The 27,322-nt window shown below is 34.9% G+C and overlaps 1 protein-coding gene across 1 annotated transcript; it reads left to right on the forward strand.

Moving 5' to 3' along the window:
* Nucleotides 1–26,920, forward strand: LOC149616303 (nose resistant to fluoxetine protein 6-like). Its single transcript, XM_089856418.1, has 14 exons — nucleotides 1–603; nucleotides 16,441–16,715; nucleotides 17,575–17,689; nucleotides 18,219–18,306; nucleotides 18,394–18,476; nucleotides 20,059–20,229; nucleotides 20,629–20,722; nucleotides 21,119–21,202; nucleotides 21,374–21,548; nucleotides 22,111–22,190; nucleotides 23,337–23,468; nucleotides 23,536–23,656; nucleotides 24,321–24,650; nucleotides 26,094–26,920. Exons 1-14 carry the CDS (start codon nucleotides 297–299, stop codon nucleotides 26,352–26,354), a joined length of 2,316 nt encoding a protein of 771 aa, XP_089712544.1. The 5' UTR covers nucleotides 1–296; the 3' UTR covers nucleotides 26,355–26,920.
* Nucleotides 26,921–27,322: the final 402 nt, after the last annotated feature.

The following is a 27,322-nucleotide window of genomic DNA, read 5'->3' on the forward strand; positions in this document are numbered from 1 at the left end:
TGCACACACAGACATGTCCAGTGTAATACCTCTCCATAACGCCATCGTCACTTGGAGTGGTAAAAAGGGGGGAATAATAAAAACCGGAGATAAAACTCAAACCCTCGGAAGGAGGAAACTAAAATTACACGCGATCTAGTGAGTCGCCAGCAGTTCCAGTCAGACTTACCATTACCAAAATTCTTTTCCTGTCAAAAAGAAAGTGTTAGTTAACGGAGAAGGTTTCGCGTTCATATCATCTTAAGAAAAAAAGAATTAAGAATATTTTTTTAATTTTTTTTTTTCTGTTAAAGAAAATGAAGTTAATTTCGTTACATTTCTGCGTTTATTTTACTACGGTGCTTATTTTATCAACAATAGACTTTTCCGGTGCTACACTTACAAAGTTACCTAACCCTAAATTGGAAAAAACCGAGCGAGAAGCGTTTAATAAGTTACTAGGTTTAGAAGAAACAATCGCGAAAACCGTTCGAAATGGCATAAGGCGGATTTTCCCTTATGTTCTAACTATAGCGTCCGAAGTGGAATTGCATCAAAATTGCGTGGCTTCCTTGATTAAAGTCTTTAGGTCAACGATGAACCTCGAATCGTGGGCGTTTAAATGTAAGTGAATTGAATAATGAAATAAGTAATCGTTAGTTTTGTTTTGTTTTGTTTTTTATCTTTAGTGATACTATGTTTATTATACGTGTTAAATAAGGAAACATTGTTTGAGGTTTTGCTTACTGCCTCGAGTTAGGGATATTTACGGTACTGGGTACGTGTGTTTTAAGGGTATTTTTAGGAACTGATATAACCAGATTACCAGTATAGATTTATGGGCGAATTTTTGAAAGTAACTTTATTTTTTTTTTTTTTTTCATTTTAGATTTTCTTTCCCTGTTGATCTTTATACCTTTTTTTTTCTTTTGGTATTGTGGGGCGGTTTCGAATATTAGAACTGAATGAAAGTGGTATTATAAACCTCAGGGTCCGGATTTAGAATCGGAAACTAGGTGATTCCGACTGTTTTTTATTTTTTTGGTTTTTTTAGTGTTGGAATGTCGTAACTGCAATATTGGAATTTATAGTGAAAACAGCATGTTTTCAAGTTATGAGGATAAATTTTATACGTTGTCTTAAATGTTGGGTATTTCTTTGGTTTTTTACCAATATGGAAACTGGGAAGGAAATATTGGGGAGATTTGTTTAGAGCAAAAATCAGGGAAAACTAATTATCAGGGAAAATACGAATTTTCTGGAAAAATACGAATTACCAGAAAAATCAGTTAAAGGAAGAGTTATCTGAAAAAATCAGGAAAAATAAGAATTATCTGAAAAAATCAGGGAAAATAAGAATTATCAGAAAAATCAGGGAAAATAAGAATTATCTGAAAAAATCAGGGAAAATAAGAATTATCTGAAAAAATCAGGGAAAATAAGAATTATCTGAAAAAATCAGGGAAAATAAGAATTATCTGAAAAAATCAGGGAAAATAAGAATTATCTGAAAAAATCAGGGAAAATAAGAATTATCTGAAAAAATCAGGGAAAATAGGAATTATCAGAAAAAATCAGGGAAAATAAGAATTATCAGAGAAAATAAGAATTATCTGTGAAAATATGACAAAATAAGAATTATCTGGAAAAATTACCGTTTTGTATAAGATAGTAAATTACATTTGGGTTTGTGTTTTTTTCAAAAGTTTAAAATACCACATAGAAAAATTAAGATGCAGTTATTCATTTCTTTCAAATTCACCTTTTGTCATTAAATTTTTTAAAATCATATATTATTTTGTTATAAGACCTTCAAGCGTGTTTCTTTGCAAAGATCAACAGCACACTTTACACTATAATTTAAAATATTAGACACTAACCGTTACCCGCGACTTTACTAGGGTATGATTACTACTTTAATCGTAATTCCATGATACTGTTTTGGTAGTACATGTAGGCTGTAGCATATATAGATGGAAAGATTATAGTATACATAGCCTACGCTTATAGCTTATATAGAGTACAGTATATATAGCGTACAGTATATATATCGTATATAGCTTATAGTATATACTGATTATGTGTATAGCGTATAGTATATATTGTATAGTTCATAGTATACAATAATGGCAAAACATTTTCACCATTTTCTCTAATTGCGTGCTAGTTTTCATATCATTAAATTAGCATTCTCTTTCAGTTCCTACTTATTTTTAAGGGATCGTCAGTAAAACACTCCGACCCCAAATTGTTTAGAATGGCTCGGACGCCAAAATGTCGTAGATTATTCGGTCCTACAACCCTTTCTCTAACATGTTCAAACGTTGGCAAGGCATTTTATGACGTTTTCCGTTAGCATTTTCCGTAGAACTATTTTATCGGATTTGTTACTGAAACTGCCCCTGACATTGACTTAGATTGCAGCTAAGGCTCCTAAATTATTCCTCATTGGTGGCAAATTTCTTGCACCCAATGAAAAACTACATTAAAAAGTCAATTAAACTTTTTGATAATGACACCATATTAGTTTGTAGACCTTTTATAGTCTCTTTTCAAAAGTAAGGGGTGAAATAGCGTCTGGTTTTTCTCCAAAGACCTTAGATATGGCTTGAAACAAAGGTTCCTGGTGGACTGGTAACGTTAAAGCCTTATCTCGTGTCTTTGGATACACATACACTATGTTCCGTATCAACCCTATTTTAAGCAGACGATTCTGCGGCTCTTCTTTTGAAAAAAGTATATTTTTTTTTAAATTAAAATAAGCAAAGAACCGAGTTTTTTTTTATTATGAAGCTCATTTACATTCCTACTTATTTAAATTAAATCCATATATTTAGGGCAGGCCGGAAGTTTTATTATTTAGTTTGTTAAATAACATTTGGACTTCAGGGAAAGACGAGCTTATATTCTTGAAACTACTTTGTTTCTTTAATCTTCTGCGATTGAGTTACGTCTAAGCATTTGGGTTCATCATTTTTAATTTTACACGTAATTTTAATTACGGTAAAATTTAAGAAACGGCACCAAAACCCCTGTCCCTGTCCCTGTGCCGGACGCGTCCGCGAAACGAACGCTTACGATAAGAGAGGGAAACCGGTCGCGTCCGCGAAACGTACGCTTACGATGAGAGAGAGAGAGATCGCTAGCGTACGCGGTGGCGATACGAAGCTCCGCGTAGAGAGAGAACTGCCTGCCTGGTATATTAGTGAGAGGGGGAAGAGGGAGAGGGGGCATCCCGCTCGGAGAGAGAGGAAAGAAAGGTAGTTTAAATCTCGCGGGCTTTTTTGAGTGAAGGGAAACAAGATGATAATTTTCGTGCACTACTGCACTTTGTGCGCGTGATACATCAGAGATTATGCTGGATGGTTAGGTTAGGTTTCGTAAAATAGAGGGGACGCTTTACGGTCATAGTGATTTCTGGTTTAGGGGATCCAGGATTTTGTTTAAATACATTATTTGATTCGTATGGTTTTTAAAAATTATACTTTAGTGGGGTGCACAATTTAGTTTCATTAATATTATTTGAAATGTGACGTTATTAGAAATTAAAGGGATACACGATTGTGTTTCAGAAATGTTTTTAGTTGTCAACTATACGGGGGGTCACGTGAGCCGTGTAAAATTACTATTAAGGCCCAGCCCTTGGGCCATCTTGTTTATACCGTTATTCATTTTGAACTAAGCCTTGCAGAAAAAAAATAAATAACTAAAATTATACCTCTTTAATATTATGAGAAGGAATAGATTAAAAGTTGGCGTTAGACTAAATTTCGTGAAGTTATAGATAAGCTTTTTTATTTTCTAATACACGATAGCTTATAATTAGTGTTCGTACGGGGACCCCGACCCCGACCCCGAAAACCGGGGATCCCCGACTTTTTCCCCCGACCCCGACCCCGGTACCTAACATGTAAAATGTAGTCGGGGTTTTTTTCGGGGTTAGATTTTGGTTAGGTTATTTTTAGCAAATTATTTTTTGTCCTGCGCCAAAAACAATCATCTCATTCGTCCCAAATAAGTGCTCCGCTTCTCCTTTATAAAAAAAAGGGCAAGGGGGTAACTAACAACAAACAAAATACAGTAAAAACAGTCACCAAAATTTCAAAGTTCACCATCCTCCCTCTCGTAGATCGGCGGCCCTCCCCCGTCTTTTGTAATGGCAGTGGTCTTTCGTGGGAATCGTAGCTGCGTAGCTCGGAAAGTCGGAATTTATTGGGCTTTTTTACAGTTCGAATTTGTATATTAATAAAGTTTCTTTCCAAACACCCAGAAATTTAACGATTTTTTTATCATTTTTCCAAAATTATTCAGCATGCGATGTCTTACCCCGACCCCGACCCCGACTTGTTTTTTTCGGGGATAACCTGCCCCCGACCCCGACCCCGATTAAATTTTTACCCCGTACGAACACTACTTATAATATTGGTGTAGGCCTCAATGTCATGAAGATGACATCAAAATTGAATCATTGGACAGTTGGAAAAAATACCCGGCTTTTATTAAAAAAAAAAAAAAAAAAAAAAAAACCCAGAGCCCAGAGGGTTTATTCTGGTTTTTCTGGATTTTATTGCTTTTTGGGGTTTTTTATCTTTAGCAGTTGTGTGAATTGCAGAAATTGTTATTCAAAAGTCACTGTTTAGTAAAAAAAGTCTTAAAATGTTTCATAAAAAATAATAAATATTATCAAATAATATTTTTGAAGTTCAATCAATAAATATCTTAAACAGACTTTAAAGTGAAATTATTCTAGCATTAAAATTCATAAAAAAAATTTAAAATCTTGGTGATGGATTTTATTAAGTGGGTTTTTTTCGTGGGTTTTAATTCGAACACTGTATCATAGCAAAAATAACCATTTAAAATTTAACTAAAATTCGTAAAATTTTAAAGTCAAAGCTGAATCAGGAGCAGATGACAAAGGAGTCTCGGACGCTGGCTTCCACAATATAGAGGGCAATGGGACCCGCGTACGTCACAGCTGTAGCGGTATCGTTTGCCATAGAGGCGCTATCAGACATTATAGCAGACGATGCTTTTGGTGGATTATATCTGGCACCAAAGTCTGCTGGGAATTTTTTTTTAATAACGGACTAACGGTGGCTACTGAGGTTCGTCTTACCCGATCGCGACATAAATATACACAATATAATTACTTTATTCAAACAGCTGTAATCGTTGGTATTAAGATAAAATATAAGACTACATTTTGTGACCTTAAAGGTAGGAATTAATTGACTGCTACAAGAGGTTGGAAACGAAATCACTGTCTCTTACTTTTTGGGTTTTAAAATATCGTGAGTGATTTCTTTTCCCAACCTCTTGTAGCTATCATTTAATTCAAGAATAAATTTAGAAAAATTTGGCACTGAAACACATTTTAGTTTTTTAATAGTGTACATACGTTACTCGCTGGGCTTTTCATTATCAATTTTAGTCTAAAAAAAAGATTAAAAAGCCGTTGAAATCCATTTTTTAACTCTAATACTCACTCGCTGGGCTTTTCATTATCAATTTTAGTCTAAAAAAAAGATTAAAAAGCCGTTGAAATCCATTTTTTAACTCTAATACTCGTTAAGCCTAGGCTAATTATAAGCAGACGATACGTATTTTTAAAGAGAGGCTGCAGACGCGATTTCCCAGATCTCCTTTCGAGACTTTGCAGCCACGCTATTGGTTGGAAAATAAAGCTCAAATTTCCTGCGAGAGGTGGCACTGGCGTAAGGATTTTGGTTAATAACCGTGACGTTCGCGGATCCCATTGCCCTCTACATTATGGAAGCTAGCGTCCGAGACTCCTTTGTCATCTGCTCCTGGCTGAATCAATCTTCATAGGTTTAAAATAAAATTATTCTTCAATAGCAGCTTTTACGTAAGCTGCCGTTTGATGTTCCATAGCAACAATTTTTTCAATTCTATAAGAAATGACGCATTTTTGAAATACTCCAAAACATGTTACATCATTTTAATTTACCTTTCAACAACAAGTAACTAACTGGCTTCATAACATCAACTTTTCTATTATCAATAACTCTTTCGTATATTGTAAACAAATTAGAAAGTTCAAGGGATTTAGCTCATTATCGCGAATCAATTGTATGACCCAAAAAACTATAATGCTTGACCTATTATAATTGTATTTTGAGGAGTTTAGCTAGTTATGAAGAAAATCAATAATTGTACAGAAGTAAAAAATTTTCATAGCGTAAGAATATTTTCGTAGTTACCAAATCTTTAAATTAATTTAATTTAAGCCAAGGTTTAACGTACAAAGAACAAGCATTAATACTATCATAAGTTCGTAAGATATGCTCCATAAGTTTGTCACTGGTACTGAGAGCTTGTCATGAAGTGACGTAGGTGAATCGTGATAGATTCTCGTAAAGCCACGCCTGGTGAGGCGCTGTCAAAGGCTTAGTACAGACTAAATAGGAAGATGGACTGCAAAACTAGCTCTCAGTAAGTCTCAGCATTATGAAGAATAGAAAGTGTCATACTTATGGAGTATATCTTATAAACTTACGATACAATATATTAACAAGGAAAAAATGTTACCTACCCAAATCAATTTATTATAACCAGTTTAAACAAAATTAGCAATCATTTTATTAGGGGGTTCCTGGTTATTATAACAATGATACCAAAACTCTTTATAAAACGCTCTGATAAAGACGTTTTTTATTGTAAAACGTCCACCACGACGGAATATTCAATGTATAACGACACAACAAGGAAAATAGTAAAAGAAAATTGAATAGAGTAGGCGCAACCAAAATTTAAAAATTCCTCCATGAGAAACGTTGGTTCAACTGCAAAGGTGGTTCTTATTATATTATATAGAAAATATTTTAGGCATCCTTTCCTGTTATACGAGAGGCATTTTCCCGGGCAGAAAGTAGGTTTTTTTCATTACATCCGGAAATAGAATTGAAGTTACTTTCTCACAGTTTATTTAATTTCTCATTATTGTTTTGTTTTGACAAATGAAAATTTTGAAGAGAGAAATCTTGACTAGAATACAGGTATTTCAATGATAAACAAGTTAGTTCTAGTTACATCAAAATCAAGCCGTCGTGAGTGCTAACACAGAATTTTTTGATTTGGTTCTTACTGCCTTTAAAAGGAGGGTGAATTGGAATTTAAAGTGATTTTTTATCGATTCTTCTAATTATAAGACCAGTCTGCATAGTGAAACATTCAGGAAATACCTCCGAATGATTTTAAAAATCAAATTAGGTTCAGATTTTAAGAATAATTTGAAGTATCCCCCTCCGACCAATCGCCTTTTTATTAACAAAATTCTCGTGGCACGCTCCATGTCTCGCGCCACGATTATCACATCGCGTGCAAATTTTATCAAATCTCGCGATAAATTTCATTTGACATGGAGCGTGCCACGAGAATTTTATTAATAAAAAGGCACGACGTTACGCGATTGGTCGGAGGGGGATACTTCAAATTATTCTTAAAATCGGAACCTAATTTGAATTTTATAATCATTCGGAGATATTTCCCGAATGTTTCACTGTGCAGACTGGTCTTATAATTAGAAGAAGAATCGATAAAGCAATCCATCGCCATCTTGAAAAATGGTGATCAAAAGTGTTAAAAAACCCCTCCATGGCATAAAGTCAGGCTTATTTCAACCGATTTCATATACATTTAGTGCACTGGTGCCTTATGTGCTATCAGGGAACCCAGCCAAAAACTAAAATTCTTTATAAGAAAAATAAGAATTTTTTACAGGAATTATAGGATTTTAAAGGAGAAAAATGTCTTGTATAGGAAAATATAGGACTTAAAATGCTCATAAACTGTATAATACTATTTTGGCTTAAAAGATAGATGTAGAAAAATCGAAAAAATATTACAAATTGGATTTTACTTTGAAAAGAGGAACTTATAATTATAATATAATACATAAAATATCCTGTGTGTCAACTCAAATTACAGAAAAATATGGTATTTTTTAGGAATTATAGGACCCCTGGTGTCCCTGTCTTATAACGGACTTTAAGGGTTTGTGGTTCTATTTGCCGACAAATTTTAATGAAAATGTCCCGACGGACAATGACGAATGAATTTTCTAAATTTTGAATCCAAATATATTTTTTGGAATGAAATCAAAACTTTCGGTCGGGACAACGACGAGTGCATTTTCTAAATTTTGAATCAAAATATATTTTTTGGAATGAAATCAAAACTTTCGGTGTAATAAGCACGTACGTTTTATGTTATTAAAATATTAATAAGTTAGTTACTAAATTTTGAATAGAAATATTTTTTTTTCGAATAGAATATAAAATTTAAAGAGGCTCCTTTTATGTTATTCGAAATATTTATTTTTAAACTTGCGTGTTAAATAGTTTTTGGCGACTTTCACTCATTGGCTCATCTGGTTTAACCCGAAAATACGTAAAATATAATTTTGTGGAAAATAACCCAATGTTTTTCATGCCAGGTATTTTTTTTCAAGGTCAGAAATATAATAAAATATCGTGCACGGAATTAATGAGTTGAATTTAATTATGATACTTTGTTTTTGAAAGGGTTATTTCCAAAATGTATCTTGTCTTTTAAATGCTTCTCAGTGGAGTGAAAAGGGTTTGTTTCTTGATTTAGTAAAAACTTGAAATTGGAATTACTAGATTACAATTGAATCTAATCACTCGAGTTTTTATTTTTAATTATCTTTTTAGATTTATTTGTTTTTGAAGATTCCATAAACAAAGGGTTATGCTTCTTAGAGTTAAGTGAATTAGTTAAAATTTTAAATTCAAATTACTAGATTTATACCGGTGTTTTTTTATATTTTTTTTTTTTTTTCAAAATTCCATAAACAAAGGGCTAGGCTGGAGGAGGTACTTACTACCAAAAGTGGATGAGAGGAAAAGTATAAAAAAGGCCAAAAGTCGCGAGTCATCAGAGTTTAGTTATAGTTGACCGTTTTATTCGCGTGGCTATACTGGGCCTGTTCACTCCCTTAAAATAGATCTTGTGTTAATTCGCGGTTACGCGGTTACCGTCGTCTGCTAATGTGTATGCTAGAACTTCCTCGATTTGTGTTTGTAGTCAGAACAGAGTAGCTGGTAATGTTTTAAAAGGTATTTGAAGGTATAATATGGATTTAAGTAAGGTTATCGAAGCAATAGAAGAGTACATAAAACTAGATACGTTTAAAACAAATCTCGGTAATTTAACTATAGCGCGAGCAGCTTGCGTCGTGATTCGCGTGATCGAGTGGGCTATGGTTAAACCAAGGAGCATAAATGTCTGAACTACTTTCAGTCGCGAGTTTGCAAGTCCATCAGTCACTAGTAAACTAAATAGTTATTGGCGAAACTTTGATGTCCGCGTTTTTTAACACAGGCTCTATGGCCATTGTCATACTTTCCCTCTCATCCACATTTGTTACTACCTTATACTGTATTTTAAATATGTTAGAGGACAGTTTTCACGGTTTGTCAAAGGCTAGAATCAAAATTTCAACCTGGATCTGATAAAATGGACTATTTTGAAAGGGGGTAACAGTATTGTCTACTTGATGTAAGGTTGAAACGGAGTGTCCGGTATATGAACACAAAAACAAACAAAGCTAGGGCTTCAAAGTAATCATTCCACCAAAGCTCTTTTGTTTGATAAACATAACGGGAGTTCTGTTTTAAAACAACAAGGTGGTCAAAAACCTAATTCTATTTCACCCCTCGAATTTTGAAAAAGGTCTAAAACGTGACCAAATAACCACCACATTCCGTGTATATTAAATTCCATTCTATTTTTAAATATTTAGCGGAAATAGTTTAGTGAAAGTGGCGGAAATATCCGCCCATATGAATTGAAGACAGGTTTTTTTTTCTTTTCTTTTTTATACTAAAATATACGATATTCTTTATAAACGTCAAAATATTATTCGTACTTGAAGGAAAGTTTTTACCTTTTATTGAAAGCAGGTATAGAAGAGCGGAAGAAGTTACCTCGTGTTAAGAGAATGTTTCCTTAAAACGGGGGTCTTCAATGTTGACTTCCGAGGGCCTGACCAGCGTGGGAAACCAGGCGGTGGCAGTGGGAATATGACCGGTTTAAAAAAGTGCCAGGCGTGGTTTAAAAAAGTAACCAGGCGCGGTTTTAAAAAAGTAACCAGGCTCGGTTTAAAAAAGTGACCAGCGCGGTTTTAAACAAGTTGGGAAAACCAAAATATTACCTCTCCGAGTCAAGAGGTCTACTACTACAAACTTATTTACCTAGATATGGAATTATTTCTCTTTTTTGAAGTAAAAATTTACGAAATATTGAAGCAGTATTCCAAGCATAGCGAATAATACAGTAAAGCAGACGACATTTTACATCCAATAAGGATAAATCTTGGACACATGGAAATCAGTCAATGGGGAAAAGATCAGGAAATGAAGTCTACGCTTCAGCTGTTTACCGTATATTCTGATAGCTACATTCACAACTGGTTTGCAGTGTAAACACTATCGTCTCGTCTCACCTCAACAATATTCTTAGTTTGCCAACATGAATGTTAACGTTAATTAACACCAAATCTAAATTGTAGATAGACGCACTAATAGTCAATGCGCACCATAAAGAGAATAAAAAGTCTGTAGCTACTACCCGTTTACCATTAGCCGTTTTACTATTCTAATTGCCACCATAATCTTTTCTTCTATTATAAAATGTTAACGTGATTATTTAATAGTGTATTTAACTTTCGGCTCACTCTGAACCGTTGATGTCTCTTCATTTCAGACACGAAAATCAAAGCCCAAAGTTTACTTCACCTCAGGCCTCAATTATTTACTCTTTGTTTCACTAAGCCTATTGCGGATGCTACTTAATATACCCGCCGAAGTCTAGGTCTTAGTTTTTTTCATGAAATCACTAAAGCAAGCATTATTCTATATACAGATGAAGTATAGCTTAAGTAATATATAAACAGCCATTTCAAATAACAATATTAAAACAAATCTTTGGAATATCAAAATGAAACAGAGCTTTAAAGCTACAAAAGTACAAAATGCATCATAATTACGAAAAATACTTCCACATATTCACTTTATATTATGGAAAAAGGGAATATTAAGGTTCTGTATGATTTCTTAACACATCAACACAAGGCTAACTGCTAACGCGACGCACTAGTGTAACAATGGACGGACACACACAGACAAAAACATAGACTGCTTTTTAACTCTTTCCGTATTAATTTTAAGTTGAGAAACAAGATTATCTTTAATATTTAAATAAATATAATTATTTTTAATTATTTTAATCTTCAATAATTAACATTAATAATAGTTAAATCGTTTAAAATAAAGTTATACCTATTATCATCTCAAACTTTGCTAATATTGACGTTTAAAGTGAAGGATACCCCTCTTGCCCGCTTTCTTCAAATTTTGGGGTATATATACGATTCTTTTCCATTATAATAGTAAGGAAAAAGCGCAATTGCGAAAACCTTTGGTGGCGATCCCACCTTAGGGAGGCTAGACGTTTCTCGTAACCCTAGCTGATCGCCGCGTATATCCTAAAACCAAACGATGATAATGGAGTAGAAGCCAATGAGACAGATTGGTGTCTATGTGGAATAGACGGAAGACCAGTAGATGGTGGTGTTTAGAAGCCAGTATGTACAGACTGGTGTCCAAGTGGGATGGACAAAGACCAGAAGATGGTGGTGATTAGAAGCCAGTATGTAAAGACTGGTGTCCGAGTGGAATGGACGTAGACCAGAAGATGGTGGTGATTAGAAGCCAGTAAGTACAGACTGGTGTCCGTGTGGGATGGACAAAGACCAGAAGATGGTGGTGTGAGAACTCAAGTAGAGGAGCCATTTCCGAACCTGTGAAAGCAGTTCGGAAATGGCGAACACGTTTGCTCCGATTTGGAAACTGCGAACGCGGTCACGTGGGTGTAACAACAGACACACACACAAACACACACACACACAAACAAACAGACACACACGATCGTTACAGAACCTCTCCGTGACATACGTCACTCGGAGAGGTAAAAAGTAGCCAGACGCGGTTTTAAAAAAGTAACCAGGCGCGGTTTAAAAAAGGTGCTAGGCTCGGTTTTAAAAAGGTGCCAGGCTCGGTTTTAAAAAGGTGCCAGGCTCGGGTTTTAAAAAGGTGCCAGGCTCGGGTTTAAAAAAAGGTGCCAGGCTCGGTTTAAGAAAGGTGCCAGGCTCGGTTTAAAAAAGGTGGCAGGCTCGGTTTAAAAAAGGTGCCAGGCTTGGTTTAAAAAAGGTGCCAGGCTTGGTTTAAAAAAGGTGCCAGGCTTGGTTTAAAAAAGGTGCCAGGCTTGGTTTAAAAAAAGGTACCAGGCACGGTTTCAAAAAAAAAAGGTACCAGGCACGGTTTCAAAAATGTGCCAGGCTCGGTTTGTAAAAAAGTACCAGGCTCGGTTTAAAAAAAATACCAGGCCCGTTTTAAAAAATACGCGTCCCAATTTATCGTGTGACTTATGAACTTTTGCAGTTTATTACTGCAGGACGGAGTGTAGCTGGTAACAGGCCCACTTTAACAATATGCCTTATTTCTCAGCCTGGTTCTGGCCATTTGAACCAGTTTATGCAAGGCACACTACATTTATAAGTGGCTGATACATACGGGTGTTAAGGTATTTTTTGGGTAAGTGCTACCAGAGGAGCGCTTTTAGATAAATGCTTCCTTAAATCGCAGGGATACCAATTACTTTGTAACAGTTTATAGTAGCATCGAGGAAGAAAATGAAAGTTTGAATTACAGATCTGACTGAAACTAGGTTGGCAAGCAGGGCAGGTTGCAGCGCAGTTACCCACCTGTCATTAGTCAAATTATGCAGGATATCCTTGACATATTTCAATTGGTATTTGACAAGTGTTAAATTTTTGGATTTTGTTTACCGTTTACCTCGCATTGGTATTTATAAATAAATTCAACTATGGTAGTTGTTTCGACAACACAATATTGAACCTATACTGACAAGTCGTGTTTCCACGCACGGCAGGTTGCGTGCGCTTTGCCTCCTGCCAGTTTAGTCAAACTATAAATTATTTATATGACATGTGTCCTTTTTGCTTGAAAAGTATTGGATTTTGGTCTTGCCTTTTATACCTAACATTAGTGTTCAGTGAAATCAAAATTCCAGATTTGAATTTTTTTCTTTTTGTAAAAAACTAGTTGAACCCTACCTAAAACCCTGTTCGCGTTAAATTAGTACCTTTGCTATGATGAGCAATTTAAGCTAGCAGTTAGTAAAGTATTATAATGTATGTTTTGTAAAGTGGTATCATAGTCTACCTGTCTGCCAAATTAATCCCAAATACATTCAGCTGTTAAAGCTGGATCGAGTAACAAAAATATTAAATTTATTTTTAAGTCCCATGGTAAATTATAAAAAACACACTTTTAAACGCTGGAAACACATTTACGATCAGAGGAAATATTTTTATTGGTGTAAATTGCCAACAAAATAAATATTTTTATAAGAGTAAATTGCCAACAAAATAAATATTTTTATTAAATTGCCAACAAAATAAATGACATTTTTTTGTTGGCAATTTACACCAGTAAAAATGTTTTTGAAATCGTTGCCTCCGTTTAAAGGAATGTTTATCGAGCAACAAACATCGATAATTATAATAACAATTACGACTACTTGAAATTTGAACAATATATCCATTTTGAATATTAAATAATATAAGAGTGATTTAGTATTGTATCTGAACCATAAGTTTTAGGCCTCTCTGTGCAAATGGCGTATGAGGTTGAAATGAAATAGTCAGGTGGCACAAGTCGTCTAAAATAAATTTATAAGACATTTTCATGGAGGCCTAATAGTAAATATTGTTTCTTATGCTTTAAGTTTTATGTGATAGAAGTTGTTAATGAGAGAAAGGGGTAAAAAATGTTCGGCTAGTTTGTGTAATAGTGTTTACACTGTGAGGTTATTTTGTTCTCGATGTCGGCTGACTACGTTGCACCGAGTTGAAAACTTTGCAAATGTTAAAATTATTAAATTATAATGTCAGCTCTATACAGGGTGTTTTTGATAAGTCAGCCATAAATTAATGGGTATGTTCTTAGGGTAAAACTAAGTGGAAAGTTTCAAAGAACAAGGGGGCTACAATATTTAGTTGCGGAGATATTGACTCCCTAACATTGGAACCATAAACAAGGAAATTGGCACACATGTGCATGGAGTAACGCGTGTCGGCCTTCAAAAGTCTTCGATAGAAGAACGTTACTGAACCTTTTGTCAAGCAGAAGTGTTCGTAAACAAGTCAACTAATAAATAAGTCCTATGATTGATGGGTTTCAGATTTATTAAATTTAATTATTGCAATTTTTTGGAAGGAAAATAGTTTTAATGCAATTATATCTCATTAGGAATGACCTTGTCTCGTGGATTTATTTTAGCTTGGGTTAGATATTGAAGGATAATTGATTCTATTATCTATAGTGGTTTTCCGTATCTTCCCATATAAGAAAAGGAAAGTTAAACCCTTTTGGACGAATATTCCTCACAGTCAGTTCTTTTAGGAAAGGTACTAACCTCAAATATCTAAACCACTCAGATCGACTGCCAGGTTTTACTGCTATCACTTCCATTCCCATTCCCATTCTCATGTGGATATCTTTACATTTCGCTTAAAATCAAATTTGTCAAAACAAAATAATTAAACCGAGAAAACCTGCCGAACATGTTAATTTTTGATGGAATGTGTAATTATCTATAATAAAATTGAAGAAAAATTTATCATTATAATTCAAGTAATGATAATTTAATATATTTAAGATTTTCATTTCCTTGTTACATGAGGTCTATTGAGCCATTACATAAATTAATTGTAACTAATTTTTGAAACTACAGGAAATAGTAAGACTTCAGGTATATATATATAAAATAAGCTATTTTAAATGACGTGCTGAAAGCCTGAAATTACACGTTTTTAAATGAAGTGTAGAAATATACGATTTTTAATGATGTTCTGAAATTACACGTTTTTAAATGAAGTGTAGAAATATACGGTTTTTAATGATGTTCAGAAATTATTAGACTTTAAATGATGTTAAGAAATTATTAGACTTTAACTGATGTGCCGAAATTATTAAACTTTAAATGATGGCAGAAATTATTAGACTTTAAATGATGTGCCGAAATTATTAGACTTTAAATGATGTCAGAAATTATTAGACTTTAAATGATGTGCAGAAATTATTAGACTTTAAATGATGTGCCGAAATTATTAGACTTTAAATGATGTCAGAAATTATTAGACTTTAAATGATGTGCAGAAATTATAAGACTTGATTTGCAGAAATTATAAGACTTGATTTGCAGAAATTGTAAGACTTGATTTGCAGAAATTATAAGACTTGATTTGCAGAAATTATAAGACTTGATGTGCAGAAATTAAAAGACTTTAAATGATGGGCAGAAATTACACGTTTTTAAATGATGTGCAGAAATTACACGTTTTTAAATGATGTGCAGAAATTACACGTTTTTAAATGATCTGCAGAATTACACGTTTTAAATGATGTGCAGAAATTACACGTTTTTAAATGATGTGCAGAAATTACACGTTTTTAAATGATGTGCAGAAATTCCACGTTTTTAAATAATGTGCAGAAATTACACGTTTTTGAATAATGTGCAGAAATTACACGTTTTTAAATGATGTGCAGAAATTCCACGTTTTTAAATAATGTGCAGAAATTACACGTTTTTGAATAATGTGCAGAAATTACACGTTTTTGAATAATGTGCAGAAATTACACGTTTTTAAATAATGTGCAGAAATCATTCGTTTTTAAATGATTTGCAGAAATAACACGTTTTAAATGATGTGCAGAAATTCCACGTTTTTAAATAATGTGCAGAAATTACACGTTTTTAAATTATGTGCAGAAACTACACGTCTTTAAATAATGTGCAGAAATTACACGTTTTTAAATAATGTGCAGAAATCATTCGTTTTTAAATGATTTGCAGAAATAACACGCTTTCAAATGATATGCAGAAATTATACGATTTTAAATGAGGTGAAGGAATTATACGATTTTAAATATCGTCAGAAATACACTTTTTTAAATGAAGCGCAGAAATACACGATTTTATTGTCACACGATTTTAAATGATGTGTAGAAATATACTTTTTAAATGACTTGCAGAAATGCTTGAAAAAATATCACCCCTTAATTTCTGATAAACCTTTCCGAAAGATCTTGTATGTAACATGGCAACAAATCTTCCTTAAGACATTTGGCACTACGGCAATTAGAAGTGTCATACTTATTGTCAATTTCTTGATTATGCTAACATAAGACTTATAGCCGATAATAATATATTATAGAACGCTTTCGACTGTGCTGCTAGTACCGAAATTTAGTTAAAGGCGTCTCACTCGAACGTGTACATTTCATGTGTGAATGATAGTTTGTAAAATTATCTTATTATTATTTTCAGTGCTGGATTCAACTGGTAGGCCACCAAGTGGTATATTTCGTGGTACAATTAACGCTTTGGGTGATTACGGACAATGTTTAAACGTTAAAGAACCTCATCCATCTAAAGCTAAAGGCAATCACCACGAAGAAGACGATGAAGAATCCAGCGACTACGTGGGGATCAAAGGTCAATACTGCCTTGTTGGAATCCGTCCACCTTTGCCGCCCAAACCCAAACACGTCCGAATCTACGAGGATATTTTTCCCAATATTAACGAAACCTTCAAATACGAGGTATTAATCCTTCAGCGTCTTAATGTACCTTTAACTTTTTGGGTCCCGAATTTAAAGGTTTTAATATACCCCTTCCAAAAGTTTGGGTAATAGATTGTGGGGGTTTGAACATTTTGGTTTCTTAAGATTCAACATCCGGTTTGTGGACAACAAAGACGTTAGATATGGCTTCAAACAAAAGAACTTTGTTGGACTAGTAACGTTAAAGCCCTATCTCCATAACCGAATGATCCGTCTTAAGCTTAGTCCACATAAGGCACGCGTTGGCGTGTTCATGCCTTCGTCTATTCGCATCTTCTCAATAGATCAGGAAAAAAATTTGCGCTACTGTTCAGACGCACGCAAATATTTTGCTTTTCCTATTCTGAGAGCCAATGAAATTTGAGAAATCACAGCGCCATCTACGTTGAATATTTTTATTAATAGTGACTCGACTGCGTCACTGCTATACACGCTGCTTCCGCCATTGTGAAAATGTGACCAAAACGAAGCTAATCGCTCCTATCCACACCCCATCCTTCCTCTCATCTGTGATTGGTGCTTTTCCCACGAAGGCGCGAAATTCTTGGCCTAGTCGCAAGAAATTTGTATCTTCGCGAGATGAGGACGCAAAGTTGCGAAAATTCTATGTAGACAGTAGCGCGATCTTGCAAACAAGCAAAGCGAAGATGCGAACACGCAAAATGTGTCAGTCCGGACAGGCCTTTAACCCTAAATCAAGCAGACTATGCTGCGCCCCGCCCCCTTTTAAATAGGGTTCATAGTTCCATAATCCAAGTTATTAGGCCATCTTTACATGAACTTTGCATATATTAATGAAATCAAACATAATATCTTTAACGGTCTTATTTTCTTTTAGGTAATGAGAGAATTTGAAAATCTCTTGTTCATATTCTACGACGCCGCGTATAAATGGGGACTATGCGTTCCCCATACCTGCACCGCAACTGACATCGAAAAGGTTTTAACTCATGGTAAATATGACTCACTTTTCTAATGAGAAGTGAAGTACTCAGATAGTAAAAGAACAATATAATATATATTATACGTCTTGGACAGTTTAATTTTACAAATTCGAAACATTTTGGTAGTCAAGTAATACAAAATTGAAATATTTGGTTTCAAACGTTTTTCAACAAAAATTGCAATTGAATTAACGAGGACCAAATTGACACTTTTCAGTTAGTAGGAGATGAATGTAATATATATTATACGTCTTGGACAGTTTATTTTTACGAATTCGTGAGTTATACGATCTCCATAACTTATGACTAATTATAAGCATAAACATAAAAGATATGCTTATGGCATAAATTAACTGTAACGTGAAAACGATACAGAAAGAGGAATCGCTTTGCGTTTCAGACTAGGATCCTTTCTCGCAACTGGGATAGGCTGATCACAAAATTGTGAAGTTTCCATGATATAGTTAGGCCTATGTTGACAATATGCATTGTTAATGCTAATTTCAATGAGGGTAAAAACTAACATTTTTTTTTGAAGTTCTCTCACCACTGAATGTAAGCTCTGAAGTAACATCTTGCGAAGTTAAGGAAGAGCTTCACGTTGACAGAGCGCAACTCATAGTAATGTGAGCCGTGTTTTTATCCTTTTCGTGTGTTGTACCCATTTTTGCAAACGTTCAATTTAATGTTTTTCTTTTTTTTAAATTGAGCAGCTTTGTCTTTGGAATTATTATACTTTTCAATGTCAGCGGAACAGTAGTCCAATACTGGTACATAGACTCATCACAAGCCAAAGGTACTGAGTATTTTGAGCCATAACTAAATTAATTTAGTGTTGCAAAATTTATTTAATTATTTAATAGATACAAGCCCCATTAATCTAAGGTTTATGACATAGCTAGACAAGATATCCACAATTTTTGTTGCAAGACACACAAAACTGACATAACATTTCATCGTGGGAGACGGGAATCTTCTAAATTATCATTAATTACACAAGATCCATCATAGTTAAATTTCCTACTGTTCTAGATTTTACGAAGAAATTAGGGCTTATAATTTTTAATGCGAAAAGCGCACATAATTTTTATGGTGAAATTATTCTTAAAAACGAAAATTGTTACGTTAGTTCCACAATTAGGAATTAAAGAAATCGAGGTCATTATAATGTGAAATGAAAAATTATAACGGCATAGTTAGTTAAGTACCCTAGGTTTTTATGCTAACATGAACTGTTGATATCGAACTCATCAAAATATTTGCATTGAATTTTAAACGGAAATATCAGAAATTATTTCGTACATTTCTACTTTGTATTTTCCAATTTAGCACAAAATCTGACTGGCATTCTCACTGTTCAAAGTTTCAGCCAACCAAAAATGAGAACGCACCACTTGATTAAGCGTTTTGAATTCCTTTCATTGTTTGGTTGAGCTATGCACAATGCAATGAGACCGCCGGTCGAGTAAAAATGGTCGAATTAGTCTCTAATCTTTCAGGCTAAAATCCAACCTAGGCAGTTCTGATGGGTTTTTTTAAAGTATAATGGTCCCTAGAGGTGTTTGACCACTTTAATTTCTTAAAGGCCGACTTCCAGCTAAAAGGGTTCTAGCGATCTGAAAACCGACCATTGAGACAAACAATGAAGCGACCGTGCCGATTTTCGAAGCCCCGCTGGATAAAAGGTTGGAAGGGTTCTCGCTAACTGAAAGCTGTGCAATGTGGCTCTAGCGAACTGAAGATGAACCATAGAAATCCTTTTAAATTTATTTCCACTCGAATTTTGGTTTTCCCCTGAAGGAAATTCTCTATTATGTGTCTTCAGTTCGCTAGAACCACATTGCACGACTTTCAGTTAGCTAGAACTCTTCCATCTTTTACCCCAATGGGGATTCGAAAATCGGCAGGGTCGCTCCATTGTTAGTCTCGAGGCTCGGTTTTCAGTTCGCTGGATGGAAGTCGGTCTTTAAGACGGAGAATCCGGTATATGGATCCAAAGACGTGATATATGACTTCAAACAACAAATACTTCGATGGACTGGTAACTTTGAAGTCCTATCTAAAGTATGTGTATCCACATACCGGATGCTCTGTCGTAATCTTTTATCAAGCAATTCTGTAAGGGGTCTAATTCGATTTTAAAACTAGTAAAATCAAGTTTTCTGAACACTTCATGCTCCCTTTAAAAAGGAGTCCTTCACACTTATGGGGGTTATGGACTTCCGCTTTAGCTTATACCAACTGATTCATCTTAGTGAAATCTTTCATTGTTTTTAATTTTTTTGGATTAGCACACTTGAACAATATATAACTCTCATCTAATGATAAGAATATGATAAAACTGATACCATATGTAAATGTTCCCTTTTCATGCACAGCTATGGCAGCTAAAATCGCCAATGTGTTTTCTGTGAAAGAAAACTTTCTGCGTGCTGTCAGCACTAAAAGAGGAGCGGCACAACTTGATTTCTTAAATGGTTTACGATTCATTTCCATGACTTGGGTCATTCTCGGCCATTGTTACATCATGACTGAGAAAAATCTCTTAAGTATGTTTTTCTGAAATCTTATCGTTATGGACCAATTCAAGAAGATAATTTATCCTATCTTATAAATCATGATTATCGTAATCACTATTGTACTTTCAAAGGTAGGGAGCCCATATGACTGTTGACTTAGTAACGAAAGGTCAGTAGCGAGCGCCGTGTTCAACACGCAATGTACAATGATCAGTCTAGTTTGCCTAGATACGTCGAGAAAATGGCTCCACAATGACTCTTACTAGCTTATGGATTAATGATAATGACAATAACTACTCGGTCGTTTTTAAAATAACACATCATTTTTTAGCTCGAAATCTTTTTCATTTGGTCTATACGATGATGCTTAAAAACGAATTCCTAAGCGGTATTGTAGATAATCATGTTTTTTATTTTTTTACATTAAAGGAAGTTCACTTAACCTTGACGGTTGGCGAAAAGACATTTGGTTCGAACCTGGAAGCAATACTTACCTCTCCGTTGATTCGTTTATTTTTATAGGGTAACTGCTGAATCGTATACGTTAAGCCTACTTTTAGAAATTGTTTTTAATACACAAAAAATCAGAAACATCAACGATATCATAAGCTTATAAGATATGTTCCATTAGTATGATACTTCATATGCTTCGTAATGTTAAATACTCACCAAACGACTCGAGAATTGACTACAGTCGTTTTGCAGTCCATCTTCCTATTTAGTCTGTACTAAGCCTTTGACAGAGCCTCAACAGGCGTAGCTTTACGAGAATCTTTGACTTTTAACCTACGTCACTTCACCACAAGCACTCAGTAACCAGTGATAAAGTTATGGAACACATATTATGAACTTATGACGATATACATTGTTATGACAACCTGTAAAAAGAAATATTACACTAAAAAAATATTCTTTATAGCGGAGCTGTTATGGCATACTCAGTCTTATCCATGAAAAGGAAAGTACCATCGTCTCTGATCATCATTTTGTGCAGGATAATTAGGTAAGCATGTCTATAATTTTAAAAAGCTTTCATTTAATGGGTATAAAAACATGATCATTTAAATCATTTCATTATGTTTTAAAAGCAAACTTTTTTTTTACTTTTGTCAAACCTAATCAAAATTAGATGCCTTAATTGAAAAGTGTATATAATCATGAATTGTTTCTTCAGAGTGTTACCGTGCATGATGCTGACAATTGGTATCACGTTAATTGTGCCATTGTTGGGATCTGGAGCTTCAGGTCCATTTTGGAGACCAATTTTCGACAACATAGCCCACAATTGTCGTAAGAACTGGTGGACTAATATGCTCTTCATCAACAACTTTCTCGATTTCACTAACATGGTGTGAAATTCGCCACATTTACACGATAAACTGTATAAAACCAAGAGTCAAACAAATTCACACTCAGAGTCAGACTCTACAGTACAGTAGTCTTTAACAGTGACACAAAATACTTCAGTAAAATCGAATCGATAATCGTTTCTCCTTCAGCTATGAGTTGTACCAGATACTTACATCTTATAAGGAATCATTCTACCTCCATATATCCCATGTAAATACGTGTGCTGGTTTTGTGGGCCGGGCTTGAGTGCAATCCGTCACCAGATTGCATATATATGCAAGTATACAATAAACATCGAGTTGCAAAATTCGGAATTCAGTTAGTTTTAGAATCATTACTTTTTCCTCTAGTCAAATTAATTTAAAAACCAACCAGTAGTAAGGGTCTTTCTTTTGAGCACTGCAATTGCAAGTGCAAAAAAATGCAGTCTCAAAACAGTAATTTGCAATGATTTAAATTGTTAATAATTTTGAGTTTTCTGGACTGAGTATTCCCCATTTGTCTGACTCTTGTATAAATTGAAACATTGATTTCGATTGACGATGATCTTGCTTCGTACAGTGTTTGGTTCATACTTGGTACATCCCAGTGGATTTTCACTGTTTCTTATTGGGATTAATTTTCATCTACATTTACGTAAAGTATGTAATACGTACCATATGTATATTATGTAATGTTCTCTTGAGAAAATCAAATGGCAGCTAGTTTAATTTTCCAATGGGTAGTGATGGACGATATTATATAATTTTCTATCGTTCGTTTCAAAAACTGCGAAGACAAGTAAAACATTCCGTTAGTTTTGTCAAACCTTCAATCGTGGATGTGTATGAATACGTATTTCTAGAAGTACTGAGCTAACCAAATTCTTCTCGTGGCGAAAGTGAATATTCTTGATAACACACTAACGGTTGGCCCTCTGGTAGCGGTTTCTGAATTTTCCCTCCAAAACGTGAGACGCTCGTGGCGGTAGACGGCCGAACTAGATTCAAGCACCCGCGTCCGTGTTCCGCGGCTTTAGGTTGAGGGGAAGGGGGTAGGAAATGTTTTTGGAACTCGACCAATCTTTTTCTCTCTAGTGTAAGCGCGATGGAAGTGGCATAAAATCCTCAAATTTGTTCACTAGTGCCAGGATCTATTACCAATGCAAGAGCTCTTAACTTCTAGTCCCTTATCCTACTTCTGGTATTACGGATTCCCTTCTTCAAATGTACGGTTGCTTTAAAGTGAGTGGAATGTAAAAGATGAGAATAAACGATACCAGAAGAATACAAAACTTCTCTTCGAGAGTAGTGTAGCATGAATCGGGGTAATTGTAACGTGATTCTTCCCAAAATTAGAACATTTGAAGCAAGGTTACTAAACCGAATCACATAGACGATAAATAGTTCCCTCACCATTACTCTATTATCGCTTAGCTATTTGCAATTTCTGTCCAACGTCAAGACAATCAAGGTTTGTGGGTTGATTGCTGGGGATTTATTACGAAACAGTTATGGAATGTACCCCACGGTGCTATGCCCATCTGAAGTTTGATGAGCAGGAGAGCAAACAAAAAGGGTGAGCCTGGGAAGAATCATGTTACGTAACAAAAGTATTAAGAGAATACAGAGTGTCACTCTTCTTCTATTATCGCCTTCCGATATTTTGTACCAAATTATACATACGCATAAATAGTATTATTGAATAAATATTGCTTAGGAGGACCTTACATAATAGATTAGTTTTTTAATGTAATTCAACATAGTTTCTGCTTAACAGCATGTTAAAAAATTACAATTTATTTTCAGGAAACCAATATACGGAAAACTGTATCTAATTTTTATGATATCGGGGTCCATTTTAAGTACAGGAATTGTTTCGTACATATTCGAGTTTCCACCAACAATTTTACTCGGAACATTAATGCTCACGGATTATACGTATGTATTTGTAGAAAAATATAATAGAGATGAATGTATATTAACCAAATTTGTGTCTTAATTCTAGTTATGGCGTCCAATATATGAAATATTCCTACACAGCCACTCATGTTCATCTATCCGTTTACGCATTGGGTCTGATTGTAGGAACAATTATAGCGAAGAATCCCAAAGTTCAGATGTCACGTGTAAGTTTTAATTTGATATCGATTCAAGTTAGTTTCAAGTGAAGAAATAATTTTGCCGTAACTACATTCATATCTTCTTAATCTGCACATATTTTAACTTTAGAAAATTTCATTCTATAGTTTTTTTATGTTATTAAAAGGAGAATATGAAATAATTTATTTGAAATTGCATTATTTTATATGCTCTTTTGAAGGAAAAGTTCAGGTAAAAGGAAAAATATCAAAAAAAATATATATATTCTCTTATTACAAAATAATTAGCATTTAGGCCTAATTAGTCTTAAAATTGAGGACTACTGCGCCGCCATTGGTTCAGTGGAGTCTGCTAGCCAGAACCTCGTAACCCTTACCTCTCTCAGCCTGTGACAATTCAACCAGTCCCGTAGAGATTCGATTTATCAGACGCCACTAAACCAATGGCGGCGCAGTAGTCCTTGTTTTTAGATTAATATTCTAATTATTTTACAATGAGGAATAATTTATTTTTATTTTTATTAATGCTTTTCCTTTTATATTTCGAAAAATACCGTTCTTTTAAGGTATAATGTTATATTACCTGAACTTTTCCTTTGAATAAAATAGTTTCATTAATATTCTATGAAGAGTGGAACTAAATTGCTATTTGAAGTGGTAATTTAAATTTATTCCATATTTTGTTTTATAGAGACTTGGATTTGTTGGTTGGACAGTGGCCGCCGTTAGTGGCTTAGCGACAGTCTATGGCACCCACAGATGGAACACTGGTATCCCTTATGGAGAGTTGGAAAGCGTAGTGTACGCTTCTTTGTATCGAAGTGTCTGGGGTGCCTGTTTGGCTTGGGTCTGCCTCGCTTGTTACTTTGAAAGAGGTGGAATCGTCAATTACCTTCTATCATTCCGTGTATATAAGCCTCTTTGCCGTATTTCCTATCTTACTTATCTGGTGCAGTACTTTTTCGTTTATGGATATGTCGGTACCAGACAAGGACCCATCGACTATTCTCACACTATGATGGTGAGTCATTTTCTAAATTTAATAGACCAATTCAACGTAAAAAGGGGGTAGGCATCCCCTAATATCGGGACATACAAGGGGGGGGGGATGTTACATTGCAGTCTCTGCGCACTCTCATGATACAAAATTCCAACAGCGCAAGCGCCAATAAACGAGATCGAAGGCAAAGTTTGACCAGGGAGAAAGGGAGAAGCCGCCTAATGCTAACAGAACTCGTATCTAGCGGGAAGGGGTTGAAAACGGGGGTATGAAATACTATGTTCTCTCTCTCTTTACCTTGGGTCATTCGGTGGATCATTGAGCATGCGCGTAGTGACATCACGACAGATAAAAAATTTGGATTTTGCGCAGTAGAGCTCGCAGTAGCCCGGGCGATACTACCCCCGTTGGCTGGGAAATTTACTTCCCCCACCCAAAAGAGAGACACCTCGTGCTATTCACGCGGCATCTCCCTTTCTCCCTGGTTTGACCTTCGTATCTTTCCCTCTTAGTTGCATTGAATTGGTCTATAAGGGTTTTTCCCAGTCAGTGAACACTTTCCACTTTCTATGGAAGGAAGATAGGGGAATGATGTTTACGTGTCTATTGAACAACAAAATATTTTTAAAACGCTAGGAAAGGCTCTTTATCTATTGATATGATGCAAAAAGAATAATTTTGATTAAATCAATCCAAACGAAACGTCAATTAATGACATCGCGTTTTAATATCATTAAGTGGGCATTATAAGTAGGGACGATATCGCCAGCGTTAATATATAAGGTGGTCTTCTTCCCATCTATTTACATTGTTGTAAATGTAAACTTTCATGTTAAATTAATTAACCATTATAATTACTAATGGGAGCAGCACCAAAGGCAATCCTTTTTAAATAGTTAAAAATCGCATATGTGCGACCAAGAAGTTATATCAGTATCTCAGAGAGAAGATATAAATTCGCCAGATTTCCAGCTTTATCTCCAGTCCTAACGTAGGTCCGCAGTCAATCCCCGTCTCTAAATTACAACCAGCATCTCATTGGTTCTTGAAAACTCACGTCAGCGCGACGACGCGAGTGAGGAAAATTTCCGACTGACGAGAGCGAAATAGCCCGGCGCCTCCTTTTACGTCCCCCCTTGTATTTTGAAAGGGGGACTGGGACTATGGCGCGCGAATACAAAGGCATCTTATATCTTCTCTCTGAGATACTGATATAACTTCTTGGTGCGACATAATTTTTGTCTTTCCTCCACCCTAAGTAAGTTGAAGGGAATATGATGCTCAAGAGAGGACCACCTCGATAATTTCTAATCAGTACCAAAATGGCTTTCTTTATTACTCTCTGACCAAAAGTCACCAATAACGGCAACGAAAAAAATGGCTTCTTTTGATATAGTACAATATTGAAGCTTTATATTCCCTTTTAGCCTTGTACTTAATCTGATATTTTTTTCGTTTTTTCAGGTGTACTACTTTTTTGGTGTCCTATGCCTATCGTCCATCGCGGCGTTCATTCTTAATGTGCTAGTCGAAACTCCAATCGCGGAAATCACCAAACTTATTGGTTTGAAGCTGATGGGTAACCCCAACGCCATTAAAGATGCCAAAACTTCGGAAGCCACGCGAAATGGAATTTCGAATGAAGCAATGACAAAGGAGGCGAACGAAAACCGAATTTCAGTCATCTCCGTCGACAGTCGAAAAACCGAAATATCTCACTTATGAGTAAACCAATATACCACTACAAACAATTAAACATGTTAACATAACATTTTTAAACATTCCAAGTTTTTTAAAATATTAAAAGCTTGCAAAGTTTCCTCGGAAAGTGCGCGTTAAGGTTGCAGTTTCATATTTTCAGCGTAGATATTTTATAAAGACAGCGTCTTCCCTATAACTAAACATATTTTTGGTACAAACGATAGTATGATGATATGCTCTTGAAATGAGATATAGATATCAGTGTGCAATGATTCAGTGGCTTGTGAATTTTGGCACCAGGACACGCCCCTCTACCACTTTGTGAAGGTTTTATGCTCGTACGAAAAAATTATTTCCATACATACTTATGAAGAGTTCTATAGGCTTATGATACTATTATTTCTATCTAAAATCAGGATAAATATATTTACTCTACACATACCATGGTTTTCTTGTCTGAATTAGAAACTGATAATTTTATTGAAGAAATGTAGAATTTTATTAGTGATTCGCGCAGTGTGTTTTATATTAGCAAACTTGTAAATTTTACCCATATTTAATTTTATCCCCAATAAAACATTATAAAAATAAATACACTTGTTGTAACCAATGGTAAGATATTTTTATTATATGGTATGTCGTGAAACGCCTCGCGAATTCTTACTTTCGTTATAGGATTAGCAGACGTTCTAGCCGCCAAATAAAGGTGTGATCATGATTTGATTTCAAATAAAAAAATTGTTCACCAACCCATGAAGTCGGTACTCTTGAAATAAAATCCATTTTTCGTTTCACAAAATTTACCATTTTCAAAACGTCTTGTACTGATGGGCAAAATACAGCCTGATAAAGATATTGACAAGAGGGCAGTTCGTTTTGAGAGTTTGTGGGAACTCTAATGCCACTTGCCACGTGATAAGCGATAACCAAGTTCCCCTCATCCCGTTGTGGGTGCAGTTAAGATGTACCGTTGTCAGGTTACGAAGTACGTA

Source organism: Phalangium opilio, unplaced genomic scaffold (genome assembly GCF_054372755.1).
Source record: "Phalangium opilio isolate 3A_F unplaced genomic scaffold, DU_Popi_V2 ptg000217l_1, whole genome shotgun sequence".
NCBI lineage: Eukaryota > Metazoa > Arthropoda > Arachnida > Opiliones > Phalangiidae > Phalangium > Phalangium opilio.